This window comes from Ctenocephalides felis, unplaced genomic scaffold, assembly GCF_003426905.1.
Source record: "Ctenocephalides felis isolate EL2017-DRISC unplaced genomic scaffold, ASM342690v1 CF-g0.4_SCAFFOLD_00686, whole genome shotgun sequence".
Lineage (NCBI taxonomy): Eukaryota > Metazoa > Arthropoda > Insecta > Siphonaptera > Pulicidae > Ctenocephalides > Ctenocephalides felis.
The window spans coordinates 20,478-46,117 of record NW_020536840.1 but is presented as its reverse complement, the minus strand read 5'-3'; the positions used below and the strand labels follow the sequence as shown (position 1 = coordinate 46,117).

General features: G+C 28.3%; 2 protein-coding genes across 2 annotated transcripts in view; one reads left to right on the top strand and one right to left on the bottom strand.

Annotated features, from left to right (window-relative positions):
- Positions 1 to 1,592: 1,592 nt before the first annotated feature.
- On the bottom strand, positions 1,593 to 2,190 carry LOC113367332 (zinc finger protein 233-like). Its single transcript, XM_026608945.1, has 2 exons — positions 1,813 to 2,190; positions 1,593 to 1,736 (listed from the first exon to the last, which is right to left on the bottom strand). Exons 1-2 carry the CDS (start codon positions 2,188 to 2,190, stop codon positions 1,593 to 1,595), a joined length of 522 nt encoding a protein of 173 aa, XP_026464730.1.
- Positions 2,191 to 12,122: 9,932 nt separating this feature from the next.
- Positions 12,123 to 25,640, top strand: part of LOC113367324 (apolipophorins-like) — a 31,234-nt gene continuing 17,716 nt past the window's right edge. The window contains exon 1 of the mRNA XM_026608939.1: positions 12,123 to 12,227. Within this exon, the coding sequence (XP_026464724.1) occupies positions 12,137 to 12,227 (91 nt within the window). The 5' untranslated portion in view covers positions 12,123 to 12,136. The remainder of the gene's footprint in view (positions 12,228 to 25,640) is intronic.

Genomic DNA, 25,640 nt, shown 5'->3' with positions numbered 1-25,640 from the left:
ACAGATTTTTAATAACAATATTTATATCTATAATTAAAGTTAATATTCAATTAAAGATTAATCATTGTAGGTACAGTTCGTTCATCTTCATTTAAGGAACACATAATTTTATTTCCAGCAACTAAAGTTATTGTGCTGACATGGTTATCATAATCTTTGTGATTTATTTCACCCATTTTGTCGGAACTTATATAATTTGTATATGACTTATTATCAGAAGTCAAAATGCTTGCATGAAATTTTTCAGGACTTTGTGTTTCTGTGAAGTGATCTTTAAGAGTGTTAGATTTGTAACAATTTGAATCTACTTTGTCTTTTGTGTGTATGATGGCATTAAAATTTTACGATAAATTTCAATATGTTGATATTCTTTTCTTTGTTCATCACTCAGCGAGTCAATACCATTTAAACTTTTAGAAGTATTTGTTTTATTAATATTGTTAAATGTAGGTTCAATGGATCCACTTGTTTCAGTACTTGATCCTGATGTTTTTCTCGCTGAAGGTGCTTGAAGTATTTTCCGGTAAATTTCTATATGGTGATCTTCACATGCCTTACTGTTGTCGTTTTTGGATGTATTAAGTGAATTAACATTATTAACTGAATGTTGCATATTTTTGAAAGATAATTTATGGGTCCATTGATTACAGGTATTCTGAATTTCTTTTCTTGTAATGAAAAACCATTGCTGTAATCCATTGGGTCTTTATTTGAATTATGTGGTATTGTATTAGAGTCTAGCAGAATATTATTTGAAGTATTTATATTTGGTACTAAATCTTCTTTATCACTATTTTTATTTTTATCTTTATTCATTTCAAAAACTATTTGTTTTTTTATGGGTTTGTCATAAGATGAACTTCTTTTAACACATTTATGCAATTTATTATTAATGTAAGCTGTATCCTTGCCGGGATGAGTATTTCTAATATGTCTTATTAAATTATCTTTTCTTTGACACTTTATATCACAATAATTACATAAATAATGTTTGCCTAAAATTCAGATGCGAATAAAAAACATTAACTAATTATATAAATAAATAAATGAAATTTATCAATTTTGATGCTTACCGGAGTGACTTAAATAATGACGTCTCAGACTGGGATAACTACTAAAAACACTTTTACATTTTGAACATTTATGAAATTTGCTTTTAGTGTGTGCTAATTTATGGGCAATAAGAGACCATCGAATTTTGAAGGATTTTCCACACAACTCGCATAAGTAATTTTTAAGTTCTAAATTATGTGTCATCATATGTTTACGTAAATTAGATTTATCATTAAATCTTTTTTCACATTTTTGACAAGAAAATAATGTTTCATTTTTTATGCCTTGTATTGTGTGCCGTCAGTGATTCTTTTGTTTTAAAAGATGAAGTGCACAATTCACATTGATAAGCATTTATACCTAAAATATATATATTTTTCAACATCACTTATAATAAAATGTTTATAATATGTTGATCAAATTGGTCAAAGTTTACAAAATATTGGATAAGATACTATTTGAACAAAATATCACAAATAAACATATGTCAATCAAATTCTTAAATTTAATTTTGCAAAATGTTTGCAAATCATCTTAAATTATACTTGCTTGTGTGTGCTTTTAAATGACGATTTTAGCGAACCAATATGTGAGAACTGTTTTCCACAAATATCACATTTAGTACGTGATGCCTCGGTATGACTCTTCATATGGTATTTCAAATGAGGCAAAGTTTTGAATTCCTGAAAAAAAGTGAATTGTATATTATAATGCAAATTGATTTACATTTATAGCGTTCATAATACAAAAAGTAATTACTTTTGAACATGTATCACATTTGAATTGCTTTGCCCCTGTTTCGCATGCTTCATGGTATTTACAATGATATTTAAACTTGAATTTACTTTTACATATAGTACATTCATAAATAGTATTTGGTGTTGTTTCCAATATAGTTATATGTGAAGGCAAAGAAAATTTATTACACTTTTTATTACTCTTTGATTTATTAATTTTCAAATTTGATACTATTATTTTACTTGTATCTCTTGGCTTACATAATTTCGATGTATCTTTTTCTTCCAAATTAGAATTAATATTACGAACAGATAAATCATCATGTATGTTTTTCATCACATCATTCGCAGTTGTCTTGCTAAGAATAGTCCATTCAGTTTTCTTCATTTTATTTGCCATTATATTTCTTATTATTTTTAGATGGACTCTTATCGAAAATTTGTTTTTTGTGCAAGGGACGAATTGTTTGCATTTTTTAGAAGTATGTTACTTTTCTGCTCACATATTTTGCAGCCTGCAAATTCTTGTATAAAGCAATTTCTACATTTTTTGTGGCCGCATTGTTCTTCAATTAACCTATTATTTGTATTATTCAGAGTGCAGCCACATAAAGGACACGATTCCATGTTACACAAAATATTTAAATGTATAAATACATATTTGAATTAAAATTAGATTAATAGGACTTTGCATCATGTATTTGAAAATGCAAATACAATGTCAATATATACAACTCTTCATTTGTTTTGAAATAATCACAGTCCACATTTTCCATCTGTCAAAGTTTCGTCGTCGTATTTCGCGACTTAGAGGATATTCACCCACATTGTACAAATGGCGTTTCGCTAAGGGTTACGACACACACAATTTGAACATATTTGATTAATTATTCAATATATTATAAGTTTTTTGACCGTCAAATCGCATTATTTTTTAACTTTTCGCAGGCTAAGTATAGTAATCGCAAAAAAATCTGAAATGAAAATTTTTATACATCTTTACGTTTCAAAGTTTTCTGAACATTTTGGCATACCTTAGAAAAAATAGATGTATGCGTGTGTGCGGATACAAATGTTTGTCGACGATTTCGGGAACACGGTTCAACCGATTTCAATTATTCAAAGAACAATCGATTCCTATTATAATAAGGAGACGTGTTGATTAGTTTGAGCACAGGCAGGTCTAGCCGTTTCGAAAATACGGGGCAAAAAGTGCCAAAAACGAACTCAGATTTTAAGAGAACGGAGCGTCCAATTTTAACAATTCAAAAAACATTTTACTTGTATTGACTAGATGAAGAACTGATTTAATTTTTGGGAAGGCAGGTTTATCGGTTTCGGAGATCTAGTAAAAAAAGTAAAAGAAACACCATTTTGAGGTCAAAAATGATCATTAGACATACGCACATCAAATTTTCAAATATTCTATGGAGATTTTAAGTGTTTCAATTTTGTTTACATTTCAATGGGTTTCGTAACATTGTTTGCCCGTTAGACGGCGACGCGGCGCTTACGCGATTCGATATTGCGTCTCTATGCAGCTAAACCAGTGCGATTGCTTTGAAAAAAAGTTCAAAATTTCCAAAATATCTCAAACTAGAAAAAAAAACATTTTCCAAAGTTTCCAAAAAAGTCATTTTCGTTTCAAAAATTTAAAATTTCTCAAAAATCTAATTTTTTCAAAGTTTAAAACAAATTTAATCTTTTTTTAAAAAAAATAATTTTTGGTACGGGAAGCTTCGGCAATTTGCCATACACGACTAATTTAAGATTGCTTCGGGTGCCTATACAAATTTATTTATTCGAATTCGTCTTTGAGAATTAACATGAAAAGCACACATACAAATACAATTTGAAGACTTCTTTTCCAAATGTGGCCACAAGTTTAATACGTTTACTAACTGTTCTAACAGTATTTATTGCACCTGGGGTTGCTCAAAATTAAAAATTGCTTGAGAACTTCAATAGATTGAGAACATCTAAAAAAGCAAGATGCTCTTCTGACAATATAGGAAATCGCAGAAAGGCTTAATTCAGCTCAAGATATCATTTCTGACCATATGCGCAAGATAGGATTCATGTAGAAGTATTCAAATAATTCCAGATATATATTCTCTCTTCTTGCATTTTTTTTGAAAAAAACTGAATTATTTACTGATCTTAAAATTTTATAAAGTTTTGTCCCTAGGGACATACAGATAGGGTAGACATTATTATCCTAAAGTTTTTACGTAATTTTTAATTAGTTTTGATTTTAAAAATTTTTTTTAGCAGTTGCGATTGTAACTGGAAGGGCCAAGAATAAAATGCATACTTGTTGGGAAAACTGGATGCAAGCCCATTGCATCCATCATTGTACCTTAATAAAATAATTTTTTTAGTTTTCTGTATTCAAACCTATTTCTAGAACCATCGAGATATTTTTGTAGTAATTCAGTCGACAGTTTTCCGGAAACGTTTATTAATTCTCGATTTCAAAAAGACAAATGTTACTACTTAGGTCGCAAAGGTTTTGAAATCTTTGTTTTGTTTGTCATTAATATATCCAAATAGCAATAGTATACATTAAAATAAGATTTTGGGTCTAAAATTCTCTCATCTTATGATAACTCATCATAACAACGCTTCATTATCTTTTGTCTTTTGTTCTTTAAAATATTTATTGCAATCCATCTTTTTTGCAAATTATTTGGCTTTCTTTAGCAAACTAATTCAATAAATTTTCACATCATAATTCGCACAGTCTATTCAAAAGATTACTTAATAAAATACTAATTTTTTGTAAGTCATTACTGGCATGTTGTAAAGTTTCAGAAAAAAATTTACTTCATCATATCATGACATGCAAACAATTCAAGTAGTAACAAAAAAAAAATATATATAAAAATGTTATAAATGCAACTCTAAAAATTCAAAATTCCAATTTTCTATAAAGAATGTATAAACTAGATTTGTTTTACAGATTTGTGGACAAGAATATTACCTTATCAGATGTGCAAAAGCTTTACTAATTGAATTGATTGCTTGAACTTGCAGAAATATTGCAGCAAAAATAAATTCTCTTAAAGCGTTAGCTTACAAATTAAAAATCAATACCTCTTGATAAAAAACAGAAATTAAACTACGTTAAAATTATTCAATTTATTGAAAAATTGTTGTGTTGCTTTCTGCTTGCACTCGTTATGGGGGCCCCGTATTTTTGATACGGCTGAAACGGCGGTAGTTACGCCCCTGGATGTGTTCCACATGACTTATAATTAGTAAAAGAACAAAATCAAAGATATCATCTAAATCGATGACATTCCGATGACAATCGATGACGTAAACATTTTTACGACGCATAGAATCTTAATTTTTGTTCATTCACAGGAAGCATTATGTTTATTAGCATGTCAATTATCTATATAAATGTATTATTTTAAGATCGAATTATCAAGTCGGGCATTGTCGTCAATTGATAAAAGCAATTGTGACCCTTGTTTATGACTTGTGGATGAATCTCGGCTCTCCGGCATACATAATAGCTACTTATCGAAAAAAAAACTTTAACGAGATTGCGTGAAGCGTACATTTGAAAATGCAAACAAGATATTCTATCACTTCAGCAGTGCTATTTTTAATTAAACAAGTTTAATTTTAGTTTATTCATGTATAAGCGCTTTTAGATGCAAAGTCCTCAAACGCTGCTTAAATACTCAAATAATCAGTAATTAACTTCCCGTAGGGTAAGCTATAGTAATGGGCCGAAAATAGAAAATGAAAATTTTTGCTATCTTTATGTTTTAGAGGTTTCTGAACATTTTGGCATACCTCAGAAAAAATTGGTCGTGTGTGTGTGTATGTTTGGAGACAATTTCGGGCGTATGGATGAACCGATTTCAAAAATTCAAAAACTAATCGTTTCCTATTGATAGGGAGATGTGTAGATTAGTTTTTGACAAAGGCAGGTCCAGCCGTTACTGAGATATAGAGCAAAGAGTGCAGAAAATAGAAACCGAGTTTTTAAGAGAACGGAGTATTCGATTTGAATGATCTAAAAAACAAACCGCTTGTGTTGACTAAACAATTGTTTTTGGTTTTTATACAAAAAAAAAAAAATTGTATATCGAGAATAATTCAGATTTTAATTTTAATTCTGGATAAAGATCTAAAGCTCACTTATATACTTTAAACAATTAATTTTAACTTTGTAATTCAATTTATATAATTCTTACAAATATTAAAAAATGTTACAGTATTTATAATAATCTATTTGAAAACATTTAATATTTCTCGGTCATTTCGTTACGGTTCGGGAAGTTCCGGCAAATCGCCTTAAGGCACGATGCCATACACCACTAGTTCCTTTTTTAATTGGATCTCCAAAACCACTAAACTTGCCTTTCAAAAATGTAATCAGTTATTCATTTCGTCAATAGAAATCAAATGCTTCAATCAATCAAATCGCACTCTCCATTTTCTCAAAAACTGAATTATCATTTTTGGAACTTTTTTCCCCAAATCTTCGAAACGGCTGGTAGTGCATTTCCCAAAATCTAATTTGCCTACACAAATCGATTGATCCGTGTTCCCAAAATCGTAGACAAAAATTTGTATCCGCATACACACATATACAAAATTCTCAAAAATCTAATATTTTGAAAGTTCAAAAACAATTTTTAACATTTTAAAAAAATTTAATTCTCGGTACGGAAAGTTCCAACAATTTGCCTTAAGGCACGATGCCATGTACCACTAGTTTGTTATTTTTAATCAATATTTAAATAATTTTTATTAATATTATCATTTTATATGATGACTTCATAGAGGCAAATAAAATGTAAACATTGAAGTTCATTCTGAAGATAAATTTGCTCTTAGTTGACGATATCATTGTTATGCAAATAATAAAATAAAGGAACTCCTCAAACGATATCATTAGAATTGATTCTTATATATATTGTAATCTACACTTCACTTAAATTCTCACCATTTCGAAGTTCGTTGTATTATCATGATCAAAGTATCATCAATTGTTGTTTGTACAGTCGCTTTGTGGATGATTTTGTTTCAATAAATAATTCATCTGTAAATTCGATCACTTACTGTTAGAAACAGAATATAATCATTAATATTATATAAATAGACAAATTATTCAAAGTTTGAACCGATGCTTTTAGAGTTTCATAGTTAAAAATCTGAAAAGAAGCCATGTTGCTCGTCTCTCATTGTCAGTCGCTTTGTGAATTATTTTGCTTCAACAAATAATTCATATGCAAAATTCAATTACTTATTGTTGGAAACAGAATATAACTAGCTGTAAGTGGAATTCTGTCTTAAGGCAATTAAGGCATCGTGCCTTAAGGCAAATTGCTGAAACTTCCCGCGCCAAAAATTATTATTTTTTTTTAAAATTTACTTTGAAAAAATAAGATTTTTGAGAAACTATAAATTGAACAAAAAATTACTTTTTTTGAAAAAAAAAATTAAAAAAAAAAAAAAAATTTTTAATTTCTTTTTTTTTTTTTAAATTTTTTTTTCTTTATTTTGATATATTGTGGAAGATCTGAACTTTTTTTTCAAAGCAATCGTACTGCTTTAACTGCATAGGGACAAAATATAAAGCGCGTAAGCGCCGCGTCGCTGTCTAACGCATAAGCATTGGTACGGAACCCATAGGAATGTTAAGAAAATGTATACTTATTGTTAAAATCTCTATAAAATATCTGATAATTTGATGTGCATATGTCTAATGATCATTTTTGACCGCCAAATGGCATTTTTTTTTACTTTTTTCGTTAGATCTTCGAAACCGCTAGACCTGCCCTCATGAAAATTTGATCAATTCTTCATCTTGTCAATACAAGTCAAATGTTTTTTGAATTATTCAAATCGAACGCTCCGTTCTCTTAAAAACTGAGTTACCGTTTTTAGCACTTTTTGCCCCGTATCTTCGGAACGGCTAAACCTGCCTTTGCCAAAAACTAATCAGCACGTCTCCTTATCAATACGAATCGAATGTTTTTTGAATTATTCAAATCGGTGATCCGTGTTCCCGAAATCGTCGAAGAAAATTTGTATCCGCACATACATACACACACGTACATACACACACACACACACACACACACACACACACATCCATTTTTTCTAAGGTATGCCAAAATGTTCAGAAACCTCTGAAACGTAAAGATATATAAAAATTTTCATTTTTGATTTTTTTGCGATTACTATAACTTACCCTACGGGAAGTTAAACATAATATTATATAAATATAGTAGATGACCCGACAGACGTCCTGTACCCACGTCTACAATTTAAGTTCCAATTTTTTAAATATTCTATCCTATACTTTTTAATATCCTATTTAATATTCCCATTTATGGTCTTAGCATAAGCTATACGTATTAAAAATTGCAGTTTTTCATCAGTATAAGAAATTCAGAAAGAATAAATATAGTATCTGCGGTAAAAGAACTATGTCATCTTTGAAACTACCACCCAATATAATTCCTTCAATAGTTTAGTGTATAATTTGTATAATCGCGTACCATATATTAGTTGCTTTTCGGCAATTACAATTGCTAAATATTTCATATCCAATGCCAAACAAATGAATTTTTGACCCATGAATTCTGAATCATTTTTTTTATAAGAAGAAATATTCATTTGTATTGAAATAATTTAGTAAAGTAAAGCAAAATACAACATGCATAAGCTTGAAAAAATAATTTATATGCAATTTTGGACTTATTGTGTTATTTATTAAACTGAATCATATATTTTCATCTGCCAACATATACTGCTGACTGTTTTTTTATATTATTTTAATTACTAGCACATCTCAGCTGCTTTTCGGTAATAATAATGTAGACATTACATTTTTCTTGTATATTATATTCTAATATTATCTAGGCTCATAATTTCAGCTAAATTCAAATTTCAATAAACTGGCATTTTAAGCAGATGACGGTTTAAATGTTTTCAATGTCAAACAATGATACGTGTTTTTTGTAATTTTTGCTATATATTTTTATAATTTCTACAATATTACTATAGTTTTATTGTTCATTAAATTTCAAAAATTTTCTTTGATAAACTCTAAAAAGATTTATCAAAATCCGAATAACCGTTTAAGAGGAGTATCAATAAGATATGATTTATTCAAAGTTTGAACTGAAGCTTTCAGAATTTCGTACTTTAAGTCCAACAGAAGCTTTATTGTTTGTTTGTCAGTCGCTTTGTGAGTTTCAATTTTTTGCTTCAATAAATAATTCATATGTAAATTTGTTTACTTATTTTTACAAACAGAGTATAAACATATATGTATAAAATATATTTTTTGTTCAAAGTTCGATCTTAAGCTTTTATAGTTTCATGCTTAATAATTCCAAAAGAAGCTTTGTTTGTCTGTAAATCGTTTAGTGGATCATATGATTTATGATTTTAGAGTTTAACCGATGCTTTTAGAGTTTCATGGTTAATAGTTTGAAAAGAGCTTTGTTGTTAGTGTCTGTGTGCCAAATCTACTTCCATTCTACATTAATTTTAGAATTAGAGTTTTTTAATTTCTATTATTAACACTACCATCAACACTTAAGAAACAGTTAATTTATTTATTAATTTCACACATCACTTAGTTGATAATTTTAACCACATTTTGAATTTTGAGAAGCGGATTAGCCAATTTGGTGTAATAAACTTGCATGCAATCGCCTTTGAATTAGTATTAAAATGTTTGTTTTAATTAAAAAAAAACACTTCGAAATTCAATATAGAATACTAAATCTACCGAAACTTTCCATTATACAATGAACGTATAAACAAACACTGTCATTTCAAAAAATAATAATAAATAATATATAGAGAGCACGCGTAAACTTGAAATAAATTGCTGTTATCATTAAATATTAACACTATCGCAGCGTGCGTACGTTATCATCGGATTTTTTAACATGTTTAGACTATTAAATGTAACATATCTATAATTAAGTATATTATGTAAGATTCTGTAACCACGATTATATCAATTGCTTAACATCTACCGGATTCCCCGATTGAAATATTGTATTAATTTCAAATATTTGCATCTTTCAAGAAAACCTATTCTTTAAACTTAAGAAACAATATTGAACTTGCTTTAAAATCAGTTGCTTTTCACTTCGAATTATATACGTTTTCAATATAGGAAGCATATTATAATTTTTTCAACAGCGATCAGAACTTAGCATTTTTCTCGAGAGGGCAACCCAGCGGTCAATCTTGCTTCTTTTTATGTGTAGACTAGATACGTATATCTAGTACCATCGGCTGATATATGTTGCAGCAATGCCCATGAAAGGCGATTCTTGCTTAAAATAATATTTGAAATCTATAACCTTAAATGTAACTTTGTTATCATACTGCTTGATATCGAAATCACTGAGGTCCAGATCGAATCGGTAACGTTCTTAACCATTATACCTCGACATACTCATGTTATTAAAAATGAAATATTCACAGTATTTATTCTGCAAGATCTTTCATAAGAATACGTAAAGATCAGTAAAAGTATCAATATTTAAAATAAAATAGTATTACACATAATAAATCGGAATTTTTCGTACGGTAATTTCACATTTTTAAATGCTTTATTTTTTTGACAATTTTGAGATATTTCAAAAATTTTGATTTTTTTAGAATATTATGAATTTTTTTCAAAGCGATCGCGCTTTGTATATCTGTTTTAGCAACGAAATATCGAAGCGCGTAAGCGCCGCGTCGTAGCCAAACCGTTAAACATTATGAAAATTGATACAGCACCCAAAATGTAAACAAAATTTGTACTTATTATTAAAATCTCTATAAAATATCTGATAATTTGTTGTTTATATGTCTAAAGACCATTTTTATGGTAAATTATAGTAATCGCAAAAGAATCCAAAATAATTTTTTTTTATATCTTTACGTTTTAAACGTTACTGAACAATTTGGCATACCTTAGAAAAAAATGATGTATGTGTGTGTGTATGTATGTATCGATACTATTTTTCGTCGACGATTTTGAGATCACGAATCAACCGATTTGAATAATTCAAAAAACATTCGATTCCTTTTGATGGGAAAACGTGGTAATTAGTTTTTTTTTCGAGACAGGTCCAGCCGTTTTGAAGATACGGTGCAAAAAGATCTAAAAATGGTAATTTACTTTTTAAGACAATGGAGCAGCCGATACGAATGATTCAAAAAACATTTTACATTGACTAATAATTCCATTGACTTCTTCCGGATACAAATTTTTGTTGATGGAAAGACGTGCAGATTAGTTTTTTGGCAAAGGCAGGTCGAGCCGTTTCGATGATACGGCTCAAAAAGTGCAAAAAGTGGTAAATCAGTTTTTGAGAAAACGACGCGTCCGATTTGAATAATTAAAAAAATATTTCTCTTGCATAGATGGAATGAGGAAATAATAAAATTTTTGGGAAGGCTAGCCCAGAGGTTTTCGATATCCAGCAAAAAAATAAAAGAAGGATTTGGCGGACAAAAACCTTATTATACACATGAAAGTATCAGATATTTTAGAGATTCTATTTATGAGTACATTTTTATCATTATTGAGGGTTCTGCACAATAATGCTTAAAATTCACTTATATTGTTTAAATAAATAAAGACGGGCATTTCGAATTTTTAAAAAAAAATTAACATTAAAAATAAAAATAAAATTACAAAAATTTGATACTCCTCAAAAAAATATAATTATTTCACAAATGTTAACAATAAAAATAAAATTACAAAAATTTCATATTTCTCAAAAAAATATAATTATTTAAAAATGTAAACAATAGAAATAAAATTATAAAAATTTCATATTTCTCAAAAAAATATTATTATTTCAAAAAAATAAATTACGCTACGGGAAGTTCCAGAAATTTACCTTAACACAATGTCATGCACCCCTAATTTATTTAAGTACTGACGACTACTAATCATTGCCTAAAAATGTATATATGTATAAATATTTATATTTTAAACAATTTTTTAGGCATAGTTGAAAATTTAATAAATGAGTTTAACTTCGATTTAAAAATAATAATATTACAATTAGATTTGGACGATGGTGTTTGGTACAGTGGCATCATCGTCGTATTGACAATTGATCAGGCCCACGCATACAAAGAAGTCCAAAAATGCAGAAGACATGTACGACTACTATCATCGGAAACAACAGTTTTGTATGATCAGTGATAAAACAAGAAAAGGCATGTGAGATTCTGAGGGTTAGTGCTTCTGTAAATATTCCGAGCAACATTTAATCTGTATCAGCGAACTCTATATAAGGCGCTGATGGACGTTTGAGTAATCAGTTCTCCCTGATTTGCCGCCGCGAATGAACAGAACGATGGCTAATACGCGGCCACCACAATTGTTCCTTTTTTGTTTCCTGCTCATCCAGGCGGGATTCCAAAGCACACAAGCAGGTAAGCCAAATTTTGATTTTGTTTATTAGAATATCATCGTAAATAACAATTATTACACATGCAGTGTCAAAACGCGGATTAATTTTTCATGGCGTTCCAAAAAATTTTCCTGGTGTCGTTAAACTGGATTTTCCTTAAATTGTTCGATTTTGCACTGCATGCTTTTAAAAGCATTTGTTTTGAAAAAATACATGGAAATTGAAATGCTTTTTTAAATTTCAAAATAATTAGATTAAGGGTGTTATATATAAGCATCTTCCATATAAATTGATTGAGTGTTTGAGTATAAAATGTGTAGTGCTTATTCCTAAAAAGTGTTAAAATATTATGCCTTATAAAGTGCAATCTAATAAACCTGTAATTGTTGCAATAAAGTGTTACTGCAAAAGTAGTGATATTCCAAATTTCGGATAAAAATGTTAATCTATTTCTTACAACAACATATTTATTGGTGCCTTCTAATATTGGTGATTACATACTGAAAATTTTTTTACAATTCGTTGACCGTGAACTTGCCCTTTCAATATCAATGCTTTTCGGGAAATTAACTAAGGACAGTGCAGCAAAGATAAGAACGCGAATATAGAAATATTAGAGTTTTTTTTTGTTCAAAAACTAAAAGAAAATTATATATTAACAAAATAACTTTGCAATACTAAATAATTTTACAATAAAATAAAGCGTGATAATTTTCAATTTTCTTGGTGTTTACGTTTGATATTTTGGCTTATTAAGAAATTGGCCGACTCCAAAATTCCAAATTGATCATAATGTATACATGCATACATATTTATATGTATGTAAGTTTGTGATTGAAATCTCTGAAACAAATAGCATAGAGGTAATTGAATAAACTAACAATGACTGACACACCGCAGTATCATAACAAATTGTCACACGGCAATCAAGCAATTTTATCCAACCGCCGCTCAACCCGGCGGCACCGGCCGTTGGCAGAGGACGCGAAATTTCATTCAAAATTTTATAAAAAGTCCTTCTATTTAATTAGAATTAAAATTACACCAAATCACGCCATCTGAATCTTACGAAATTTAAATAGCTTACGAGAATTAAAGCGTCAAAATCAAAATAGATCTTTAAATGACGATTCAATATGTTACTTGTGAAATATGTTTAATAACATTAATATTTAGTCTTTTATATTGTTTATTTTAAATACACGATAAAAGATTTATAGTACTTTATTTATGTACCACATCCTAACCATATTATTATACCTGGACGTCCAATCTCTGGATTGGCATTCGATTTAGACATTCTAACAATAAGTACTACCAAAAAGTTTCTTATGCTCCATAATAAAATAGGCGTAGATATTAAAAAAAAAAATCTAACCAGAATGAAAACCAAAAAGTAAAAGTAACAAAAGTAATATGATTTTACATACCGATTGAATGAAAAAGCGCGATATGAATTTAGACAAACTTCATTTTACTAATACGTTTCCTGTTTTTGCATAAAAAAATGAAGACGATAACCTTTGGAGATTTTTACTTTTCCAGATCATTTTGTCATACCTTAGAAAAAATAACGCATGAATGTGTGTATGTATGGAAGTGTTTTGGACAAAACAGCTGAACCAATTTAATTAGTTAAAAAATTATTCAATTTTAATGCGTAAAACCCATATTTGCTCTTTGATGAAGGCGGTCCAATCTTTTCGGAGCTTAAAATGGCAATTTGAAGACCAAACTTTTTATAGAGCTTTCAATGCTTAGCATATATTCACTAAATTTTGGGTTCTGCGCCAATAAATGTTAATTTTAATTTTTTAGTAGACTTAGTTTGAGACTTGAAATATCGATATTGGGTTCCAATTGAATTTGTATGAAATTTTGCTCTCATATAAAATTAAAAATAACAAAAAAGCTGTTAATTATGTAAAGCCATATTATTTTATGCGATATATACAAAATGTTCAACTCTATGATATTATTACTAAAATAAATGATTAAATTAATTGCAATATGTTGCCAAAAACTTAAAAGTCAGAAATTCAAAAGTTTGAAAAAAAAACTTAGATTTTTTTCAAAGCATTTGAACTTATATTTGTTTTAAATATGAGAAATTTTAGCAATTCGCCTTAAAGCACAATTTGATAATTGTCTCTATTGTACCAGTCAAACCAAAATAGCCTTACCTAGTATTTTAATTATTATTTGACCAATCAGATCATAATAATATGATTATAGCTTTATATAATAATAATTGTTAATATGATTATAGCTTTATATAATAATTATAACTTAATTAACTGGCGAAATTATATTTTGACTCTATTGGACTAGCCTATTTTTGTTCAATTTAAAAGTATGAGAATTGGCCAACACATATCTTAGAAATAAAATTCATTTTTTTAATGAACATAACAAATATTTTGACAAACAACTCATAAAAAACATATTTCAGTTCAGGATTCTGTTTACATAGATACAAAAATATTTTATTAATCACGAGTTGAATGATTTAGATCTTTCAGAACGGTTTTTTGTAATATTTACTAAAATTTTGTTCAAGTAGGTTTTATGTAGTCAAATTCAAATATAAATCTATATCTATAATATAAAATCATAAACTGGGGTTCGTTGGTTTTTAAAAAGCGGTTTTCGGAGGAAAATTATGGAATTGGAAAAAACGGTTTTTAGCAGAAAATATCGATTTTCAATGTATGAATAATACCATAAAAAATGAAAATAACAAATGCAGCCAAAAGTACCAGATTGGAAAAAACACTTTTGCAAATCGATAGTTGTTCTTCGTTTCGCTATTATAAAATACTCACACCCTTAGATGTAAAAATTAGATATAAACAAGTAATAATTAATTGTTCCATAAACCTGGTTAATTATTATTTTTTGTTCTACTACATTGCATAAAAAATACGATCAATAAGATAACTTCAGTCTAAACCTGCGTTAAAATTTCTTATTAGAATTATTCGACTAAATTTTTTTTATAAAAAATCGAAACCGGTTAAAACCGGTTTTTGAAAAAAAACTATGAAAATCGTATAAGATAAAATTACACGCAATACAAATTGTCTACAAGTTGAGGGTCAAAATGAACCCCGTGAAATATTAGAGGCTCGTGAGAAGCGATTTACTGATAAAGTATAATTCAGAAAAATAGGCGTGTTATATTTTATTAAATTATATTTTATGTGTCTATAGTGTTGTTAGTTTCTATAGATCTTGAAAAATATAATATCTAGGAATCAAGTTCAAGAATATGTGTGTGTGCATATGTAAATACAATGTGTTATTTGTATATATGTTTATATAGTTTTTGCAAAGATGGCAAAGTTGAACAGGATGCTCTAAGAAATTCCAAGTAATGTCTATCAATATTTAATGATCAGTTTAACCGATAACAACCATTTAAATTATTTTCATTCATGATTTACCAGATACGAATGTTTATTTTGCTTATGTTTGTGCCTTGTCATTTATAATAACTTTCCCTCTATAAATGTATTAAATTCTAGATAACAGTTACTATGCGATGTTATTAACTATGTTTGCATCAACAATTTATAAACACAAGACATTGCACAATCTATTAGACTATATTATTAATTCTACAAAAAGAATTCAATCACTATCACTAATATAATAAATGATACTAATAAAATATTTGTATGAATATTAATAATTGAAAGCAATATATATTTTTTTGATTATTTTTTTATAAGCCTCGCTTACTTAGAGCTTTAGCCATACTTACAAATTTTTACATTTTATATTATCTTTATATATCATATATTATCTTTTTAACATATCATATACTACTTTATATATCCTATACTTTTCAATTTTCTTTATAACTGACTTCTTCATTTTTTTTTCTTCTGATCTTTCTTCTTCTTCTTTTTCTTTTAACCTCGCTTCTTCTTCTTAACGACAAATTTTCACATTTTATACTATCTTTAGTATATTATATATCTATCTTTTTATCATATCATATACTACTGCATATTGCCTATTTTCTTCTGATTTTTCCTCTTCTTCTTTTTCTCATGATCTTCTTTTTCTTCTTTTTCTTCTTACCTTGCTTCTTCTTCTTAACTTCTACTTCTACTCCACCTCAAACCAACAATTCAAATTCTCCTCAAACTCTCTATAACAAATCAAATGTCAATTCTATGTCAATGCCAGGACTCGAACCGAGTAACTCTGGTGTGTGAGTCAGGCACGCTACTGACTGAGCCATTCTCACCAAAGATATATTTTCAAATGTTATTTTTGATCGAATCGACAAAAATTAAGTTAGGGACAATAAATATAATGATTAGTTATTATATTAATATAATATATTAATAGTTTTTTTTGACAATTTTAACTATATTATCTAATAAAATTACCATAGCCAATGTAAAAAAAATCTAATATTATCGTGGCAAGTAACGTATTAAAAATACTAACATTTTAAACCAAAAATGGTATATTTTTAGGTCATGAAACCACGTGAATTCAGATTGAAATATTTTTTTCTCAAAATTTTGATTTAAAATTAATAAATTATTTACATATATTTTTCTGATTACCGGGAATAACTACAAAATAGAATATGATTTTGCAGGAGTTCTTTCCCTGTTCCTTATACCAATTTTTTGAATGCGCAATAATAACTAAAATAATAAAACTATTAAAACAAATATTAATACAAATTGAATTAATGTTATTCGACCAAGATAATATATACTTACAAATCTGTAAGTTCTTTTGATAAAAATTGGCAAGAGCCTGAAATAATTTATCATTATTGATTACGGCTTGCTTATGAATAAATAAACAAATAAATAAATAAACAAAAATAAATGAAGTATAATGAGCCTGAAGGAGCCCAATACCATTACCATTTGTAAAAAGTAGATTTCATTTAACAAAATACTTGCCTTTTTGGTTTTGCCATAAAAATGTATGTTATAGATATAATTTTTTAATTTCCCGTAGGGTAAGTTATAGTAATCGCAAAAAAATCGAAAATGAAATTTTTATATATCTTTACATTTCAGAGGTTTCTGAACGTTTTGGTATACTTTAGAAAAAATGAACGTATGTGTGTGTGCGGATAGAAATTTTGTCGACGATTTCGCGAACACGGATCAACCGATTTGAATAATTCAAAAAACATTCGAGTCTTACTGATAAGAAACGCTGATTAGTTTTTGGCAAAGGCAGATCTATCCGTTTCGGAGATACGGTGCAAAAAGTGCCAAAAATGGTATTTCAGTTTTTGAGATGAAGGAGCGTTCGATTTAAATAATTCAAAAAACATTTTACTTGTATTGACAAAATGAACTACTGGTAAAATTTTTGTAAAGGCAGGTCCAGTGTTTACGGAGATCCAATAAAAAAAGTAGAAAATAATGCCATATGGCGGTACATTGTATTATCAGATATTTTATAAGTATTATAATAATAAGTACAAATTTTGTGTACATTTATATGGGTTCCGTACCAATGTTTACACGTTAAACGACTACGCGGCGCTTACGCGCTTTGATATTTCGACTTCAAATCGGCGCGATTCATCAAAAAAAAAAAAAATGTTCAAAATTTTCAAAAAAAAACTAAATATAAAAAAATTAAATTTTTCAAAAAAGTCATTTTTTTCAAAAATTTCTCAAAATCTAATTATTTCAAAGTTTTGCAAAGTTTTTTTTTCAATAATTTAGTTTTCAGTACGGGAAATCCCAGCAATTTGCCTTAAGGCACGATGCCATGCACCACAAGTTCAATAATTATTTAAATCAGCTCTTCTCTTACATTTTCATTTCAAATAATATGAACTTTGGCCAGTTCATGAAAACACGCCTTAATGATCGATGCAATAACATTTTATCATAGGAACATTTTCTATTATCCATATTCTTGTTTACACAAGCAAAATGTTATTATTCTCATGGCAATATACCATTTATTTAATTGCTTACTGATTATGTTATGACTCGATTTAATAACAACTTGTTTATATTTAACAAATGAACAATTGAACCCGATATATAAATAATATCAATAAATTAAATTAAAGTCATCTCTATACTAAAATATAATAAAATGATATTTTATTGGAAGACTGATGTCCTCTGCATTGTTGAAAACATTTTTCCATATTTATTACAAGAGATTATTCAAATGAGAAATCAATGTTTTTAATAAGGGAATAATAAAATATTTTAATGGCGGAATTTGTGGATGTATATTTTTTATCGAAAGTTTATCGAAAAAGGAAAACCAAATCTCTTGTATTATAACAAATTTATAATTAAAACTATAAATTAAAGAAAAATCCGTTTTTTTCCCTTTCGTTCTATCCATATGACTACACTTTTCCATTTATTTATAAACTAATAGACAAAGATTTGAAATTGTAACTGGTAGATTTCAGAAACAAAAATTGTAAACTGTTTTTCTAAATTATTGTGGAAAACCTGATTTTGCATTATTATGATGCATTGTAATGAATTGTAGTCCAAAAGTTAATGGTATTTTGTGTTTATAAAATGTTGATTTAAAATATTTATATTCTAGTCTATCGAATATATATTGAAATTTTGTCACTGAAGAACAATACGATTATTTGAAATGAGTTGAGAGATATTTTATACCAAATTTATAATTGCAAAGATTCAATTCAAACTTATATTTTGCGAAATTCCGAAACAATCTGGGATAAAAAAGGCAAATCTGGACTAAACCGGGACGTATGGTCATCTTATCATATAGTATATTAATTTTTATTTAAAAAATATAGAATATAAAAATTAAATGCTGTAGGTGGCTAAATGCTCCATGTAAGCGAGGCAAATAAAATTTTAAAAAATATTAAAAAATCAATTTTTGCTCGAATATTCTGTAATAACAAAATTTTGGCAAATTTAGTGTGATTTAAAGCAGTTTTTGACTGAATTTTTTTATTGCTCAATTTTATGAATAGTAAAAAAATTTATTTCAATTTCAATTAGTAGAACAAAAAAACAATAGTTGATCTCGATTAAATAACTTTGAAAATGACCATTCATGCATTATTTTCACATACGAGAATATAAATATTTTCATGAAAGTGAAAGAAAAAAAGTTTGAATAAATAAAAATAATATATTTTTAAATCAAAAACTTTTTACTTTTAATTAAAACATAAAAAATTAGATACATACATAGAAACATACTTGTTACTGTCAATTTTAGTCCTAAAAACAATTAAACAAAACCTCGAGTTTATTCTATTCAGAATAATTTTAATTAATTAATTTCAAATATTTAATTATTTTTTGGTTTAAAGAAATATGATTGCTAAAAGCTGAGGACGTCTATCGATTTTTATTTAAAAGTGTCCTTTGTTTACTCACAAAATTTTTCCTAAATAGAAAACTCTCTTCACTTGCAACCGAACTAGGCTTAATCGTTTTTAAAGGGTGATATGATAATTCTGAAAATTTATTTGTGGCTTGTAGGGCTAAAAACTCCTTTTTCAAAGTTTGAAGAGAGCAATTCGCTCCTTCAACAAACATTGATATAATAATCTAAATTATATATACATTAGATAAAAGATAACACAGAATCTTTCTGGGAAGTATAACAGACCTATATAATTCCAAATTTCATCGAATCTAGTATATTTGTCATCTGCATAAAAAACCGGGTTTCAAATTTTATAATTTTTGTCAAAAAGCCGATTTTCGCATTTATGAAAGCTAGAATAAATATTATTTTCTCAACTGTAGTCAAGTAGATAGTTTATGAACTTCAAAATGTTAGAATGTTAGAATTTACATAATATTGTTGTTTCATAACTTTATTATTAAAAAGATAACTTATCATTTCAATAACAAGAAACTGATCGGGCATGGATTTTACCGAATTCTCTCGAATTGAAAACCAAATAGTCTAAAATTATCCAAAGTGCGTCACCCAGACAAGGGCGCGACCTTTCGTCGCCCGCGACCGGAGCTTTCTTGTAATATCAACAGATTATAGAAACTTGCTCATAAAAAATGCTGGCACTTTTACTAAACCCCTCTAAGCAATTTTTGCAGTATCGGAGGTCAAAATGCTGAAAATATAACAATTTTAATCAACAACTACACATATACTTTGCACAGCTTTTATCAAATTGCAGATGTCAAACGGGTCACCGGCTATACGATATGACTTGGTTAATTGGAAAAAAATATTGTTGCTTAAGATAAAGAAATTTCAAAGAGTTTTTATATGGAAATATGAGAGAATAATGCATGTCTATATACATATTGTGTTATGAAGATAAGCTTTCTTTTGTCCATTTAATTCGTTTATAACTAATTTATGTTTGATTTTTGTTTCAGCTAATGCAGCACAGGATGCACTAGTTGTAAGTATTAAATTAAAATAATATATTTTAATATTATAGTAGTTAGAGCACATATCATTCTCAAAGAATATATTTTAAATTAATTTTTATCAGTTTTTATCAAATAATTTGATATAATAATTAAGTCTTATGAAATGATGATGCCTTATTATTTTCAATAAAATTGCCCTTGGCTGCACAATGCTGCTTATATTTTGACTTTGAGACAAAAGTTAATTAAATGAAAATACTGGAATAAACAAGTTTAAATTTATGTTTTAGACAGCGCCGTTTACAAATTTCTTCTAACGATAAGTATCAGTATTTTCAATACAACTATGTTATATAATTAACATATAACGTTCCATCAACATTTTAATTTGATTCTTTATAAAACATTTATAATTCGATTTGTTTGAAAAAGCCGTAAATATTACATTATTAAAAAAAATATGATGATGATGATTCAAAGCACACAAATACATTCAACACAAATACATATTTTTTATGTTTTTTTTTAACAGTTAATAGTATTTTTGGTATAATAAGAAATTTTGAAATTTTATTTTGATAGTACAAATATAAACTAGTTGGTATTGGTATTTTGCCTTGTGGCAAGTTACATGAACTTTCCGATATGTGTAAATAATCGACTTAATCAATAAAATATAAATTATTTTATGAGTGAATAAAAGTATTTCGAGTGAATTTATTACACATCTTCGAAAACGAACGAACACGTTAACTCGGAGTATTTTCTTAAAGCAAATTTTCTAAAATCAATAATTTTTATAATTGAACCAGTTTTCATTGGACTTTAATGGTTTAGGATATTCATTAAGACGAAGTATTTTATCATTATACCAAGTAAATCGTATAATTTTAATTTTCACAAACGTCAAAAAAACTACTCATTTTCTCAAACTTTGATAAATTTTTAAAATTAAACTACTTGTCGTAAGGCCGTTATATTTCAGTATGTTCTATAAGACCATGATATATATAGCCAGAAAAAGTTCCATAAAAATCGCCTTATTTTTTTTTTCAACAGTTCAAGAAAACGGCTCGGTAGATTTTCACCTAAAACTAATCAGTATTTTTTCCAAATAATATATTTCGTACAGTTTTTGATTTTTTAAAATCGATTCGGCAGTAATAGTTTAAATGTGGACGAAAAGTTTAACACTTTTTTCCAAATTACAAAGAAAACGGCTTGAGCGATCGTCGCACAAACTGAGAAATGCTAGTCCTCATCGAGATACATCGAATGGCTTTTAAATTGTTGTAATCGGTCCAGTCGTTTTTGAGAAATCACACACACACATACTTTTTTCAAATTGGGTCTCATTCAATTCAGAATGGCTTGAAACGTCGAGAAAACATAAAATTAGCGAATAGGATTTTTTGATGAAAACATAAACTTCTCCTTCGGGAAGTTAATAAAAAAATCTTTACAAATTTTGTTTGCATTTCTATGGGTTCAGTACCAAGATTATAGAATGTTTGATCACGCTTACGTGCTTCGATATTTCATTTCTAAAATAGCTATGCAACAATTGTATGCTTTGAAAAAAATACAACATTTGCAAAAATTTTTAAAATATAAGTAAAATCGAATTTTTCAAAAAAAAAACATTCTCAAAAATCAAATGTTTATAAAGTTTTCAAAAAATTGTAAAGTTTTTAAAAATTTTAAAATATGGTATGGAAAGTTCCAACAATTTGCCTTAAGACACGATACCATGCAACCACTAGTTTAAAATTTCATTATGTGAATAATGAATATGATATAATAACTGAGTATTATGTTAATAAACCAATTCATGTTAACTTAAATAGTCAATGTCGAGATATTATGCATTACATTTTTTCCATAAACAATACTTGTAGAATTTAAAAACGAAAGAAATAAAATAAACGTATCACATTAATTTGTACAATTTTAAACGTCATATTCTGAATTTCATGTCTCATTGAATAAATGTTAAAAAATTAGTTTAAAGGGCGTTACCTTTATTCGTGAGTCTTGGAGCAATTTATGTTGTGTTCTAAACAAAAAATTTAAACTAGAGTTGAATTTCCCAGAAAATTCATGCAACTTGTCAAACAATTAGTTTTATCAGAGATCAGAACCAACGCATCCTATGAGCTAAGAAGGCTTCATAGATGACTTACAATCGTTGCGACTAAGCTCGCGTTTCGTGGTACAGCGTTTTTTTATAAGTATATATACCGATTATTTTAATTAATTGGTGGATGGCTAAAGAGTCTGGCGCTTCTTGGGGCAGAAGTAGGAGATATCGACCAATGCGACTCTCATGATTGATGGGGACCTAAATGCGGGTCTTCATAGAGACGATTGGCCGATATCCACCGCTTCTCAAAATGCAACTGAGGGGCTTGCATTGAATGTGAGCCCCTCTGAGACTGTCTTCAGTTCTCCAAATGACCACAGAAGCAATGTTGACTCTTTTTGGACTTAATAATAAGTTAAAATTTAATTATGAATCTACTTTTAATTCCTATTAAAATGATTGATTATTGACTATTGCCATCAAATTAGTGTTATTTTTGGTAATTTGAAGGGCCTTTAAAAAAATAATAGCTTACTAGCAACCAAAATATAATATAAATTTATTGGGCACATTTAACACTGTATATGTAACCATAATTTATAATTATTTTCAAATGTTTCAAAATAAATTATTCTTTCAGCGAGTTCACTGTTCTCATATCAAGTAGGACATACATACGAATATGCCTTAGACAGTACACTATCAGTATTATTATCCGGAGGCGATACCCAGGAAACATCCCTCAAAATCCATGGTACCGTTCTGCTGAGCCAGTTGCCGAATTGCGACCAACTTCTGCGATTGCAGAATGTCGTCATTCAGTCGCCGGACAACAAGGTAAATTATAATTTTTAATCAAATTTTGTTTATTGAGCTTTGGAAATTGAATAACGCAATGTGGGCTTTTCCGTGGATTATCGTCTAGAGCTTTATGACGGAGATTTTTACTTAAAAATATAGATAGCAATATGTTTTCAAGTAAAAATAGTCCTTCTTGGCATTGTTGCATTAAATTAAACTATTTAAAATTTCTTGTAATAAAATACATAAAATGGGAGTGGGTCTATCGTTGAGTTGGTTGAGTTTCAGAAACAAACACGTAGTTTAGAAAATTACTAAAACGGCTTATAGAATTCGTTCAAATAAATAATAATAAATGTGTTTTTTTATCGTATCGCAAAAAAATCGAAAATGAAAATTTTTATAGATCTTTACGTTTCAAAACCTTCTGAACATTTTGGCACACCTTAGAAAAAATGGATGTATGTGTGTGTGTGTGTGTATGTGTGTGCGTGTATGTATGTATGTTCGGATACAAATTTTTGTCGACGATTTCGGGAACAGGGATCAACCGATTTGAATAACTTAAAAAACATTCGATTCGTATTGATAAGAAGACGGCTGATTAGTTTTTAGCAAAGGCAGGTCTAGCCGTTCCCAAGATACGGGGCAAAAAGTGCCGAAAACGGAAACTCAGTTTTTAAGAGAACGGAGCGTCCGATTTGAATAATTCAAGAAACATTTTATTTGTATTGACTAAATGAAGAACTGTTCAAATTTTTGGAAAGGCAGGTCCAACGACTTTGGAGATATGGAGGAAAAAGTAATAAAATGAGCCATTTGGCGGTCAAAAATGAACATTAGACATATGCACATCAAATTATCAGATATTTTATAGAGATTTTAACAATAAGTATAAATTTTGTTTACATTCCTATGGGTTCCGCACCAATGTTTACGCGTTAGACGGCGACGCGGCGCTTACGCGCTTTGATAATCCGTCTTTATGTAGTTAAAGCAGTACGATTGCTTTGAAAAAAAGTTCAGAATTTCCAAAATATTTCAAAATAAATGATTTAAGATAGAATGATTTAATATGGTTTGAAATTCTATTAAAAGTTTCAAATCATTGATCAACTTTTATTGATTATTATTATTGATTATTTTTTAATTACTCGAATTTTGAATTGCGGTACGGGAAGTTCCAGCAATTTGCCTTAAGGCACGATGCCCTAATGGCCTTAAGACAAAATTCCACTTACAACTAGTTTACTTCTATATTATCGATTATTTTGATTAATAATAAATAATATTAAAATATTGTAATAAAAGTAGTAACCTTTCATAAATTCATTTTTTTTGCACCTGCCTACGCCAAAGTAGAACGTGTGACACCATCATATAGACATTTTGAATACAAATAAAAATAGATCAATTTAAACGATCGCAAATCAGCACGCATTCATTACATACAATTTGAACAAACAGTGTAATTCACTTCTAATTAAAGCATTATAATCAAGAGGATGATAGAGTCTCAAAGTCTATCAGTTCCTTCAGATAATCATACAACCAACAATATCTATGTAAAGAATAATCTTTCAGATAATCATACAAAAACAATATCTATGTAAAACATTAGAATATAGGTAATAACAAAAATTAATATTTCACGAATTTCTTATAATAAATCATTTATCCGTGCAGAAACACCCGGGCCTTGAAGATATCACCAAGCCCGTAAGGTTCAACTTCAACGATGGTAAAGTTGATACCCAAATTTGTGCCGAACCAGGAGACAACCAGAATTCTTTGAACATCAAGAGAGCTATTATTAGTTTGTTCCAAGCATCTCGAGGACCAACTGAAACTGATGTTTTCGGCGTATGTCCAACTCACACGTCAACCTCCAAAAATGGTCCTGAATATATCGTCACAAAAACACGTTCACTTAATGATTGTGCCCACAGAGAGAGCATTCAACAAGGGTTCCTTACAACTACCTTCAACGACAACTCAGTAAGTATTTGAAAAAAAAGATGAAAATACATGTTATTTTAAGGGTTACACCACTGTAAATTTTCGAAAAACCAAAAAAAATTTTTTAGGTTATAATATACTTTGAACCTTTAAAATATGAGGAAAAATACTTCATACCTAAAACTTTTCTTTTTTTGTTTGCATGTAATTATGAGCTTTTTTCTAT

What these genes read in the sequence shown, in the direction of transcription:
- LOC113367332 (XM_026608945.1), bottom strand. Translation starts at nt 2,190, where the DNA reads ATGGCAAATAAAATGAAGAAAACTGAATGGACTATTCTTAGCAAGACA. An exon ending in AATGTGATACATGTTCAAAA is followed by an intron (nt 1,737 to 1,812) that starts GTAATTACTTTT and finishes ACTTTTTTTCAG; the next exon opens with GAATTCAAAACTTTGCCTCA.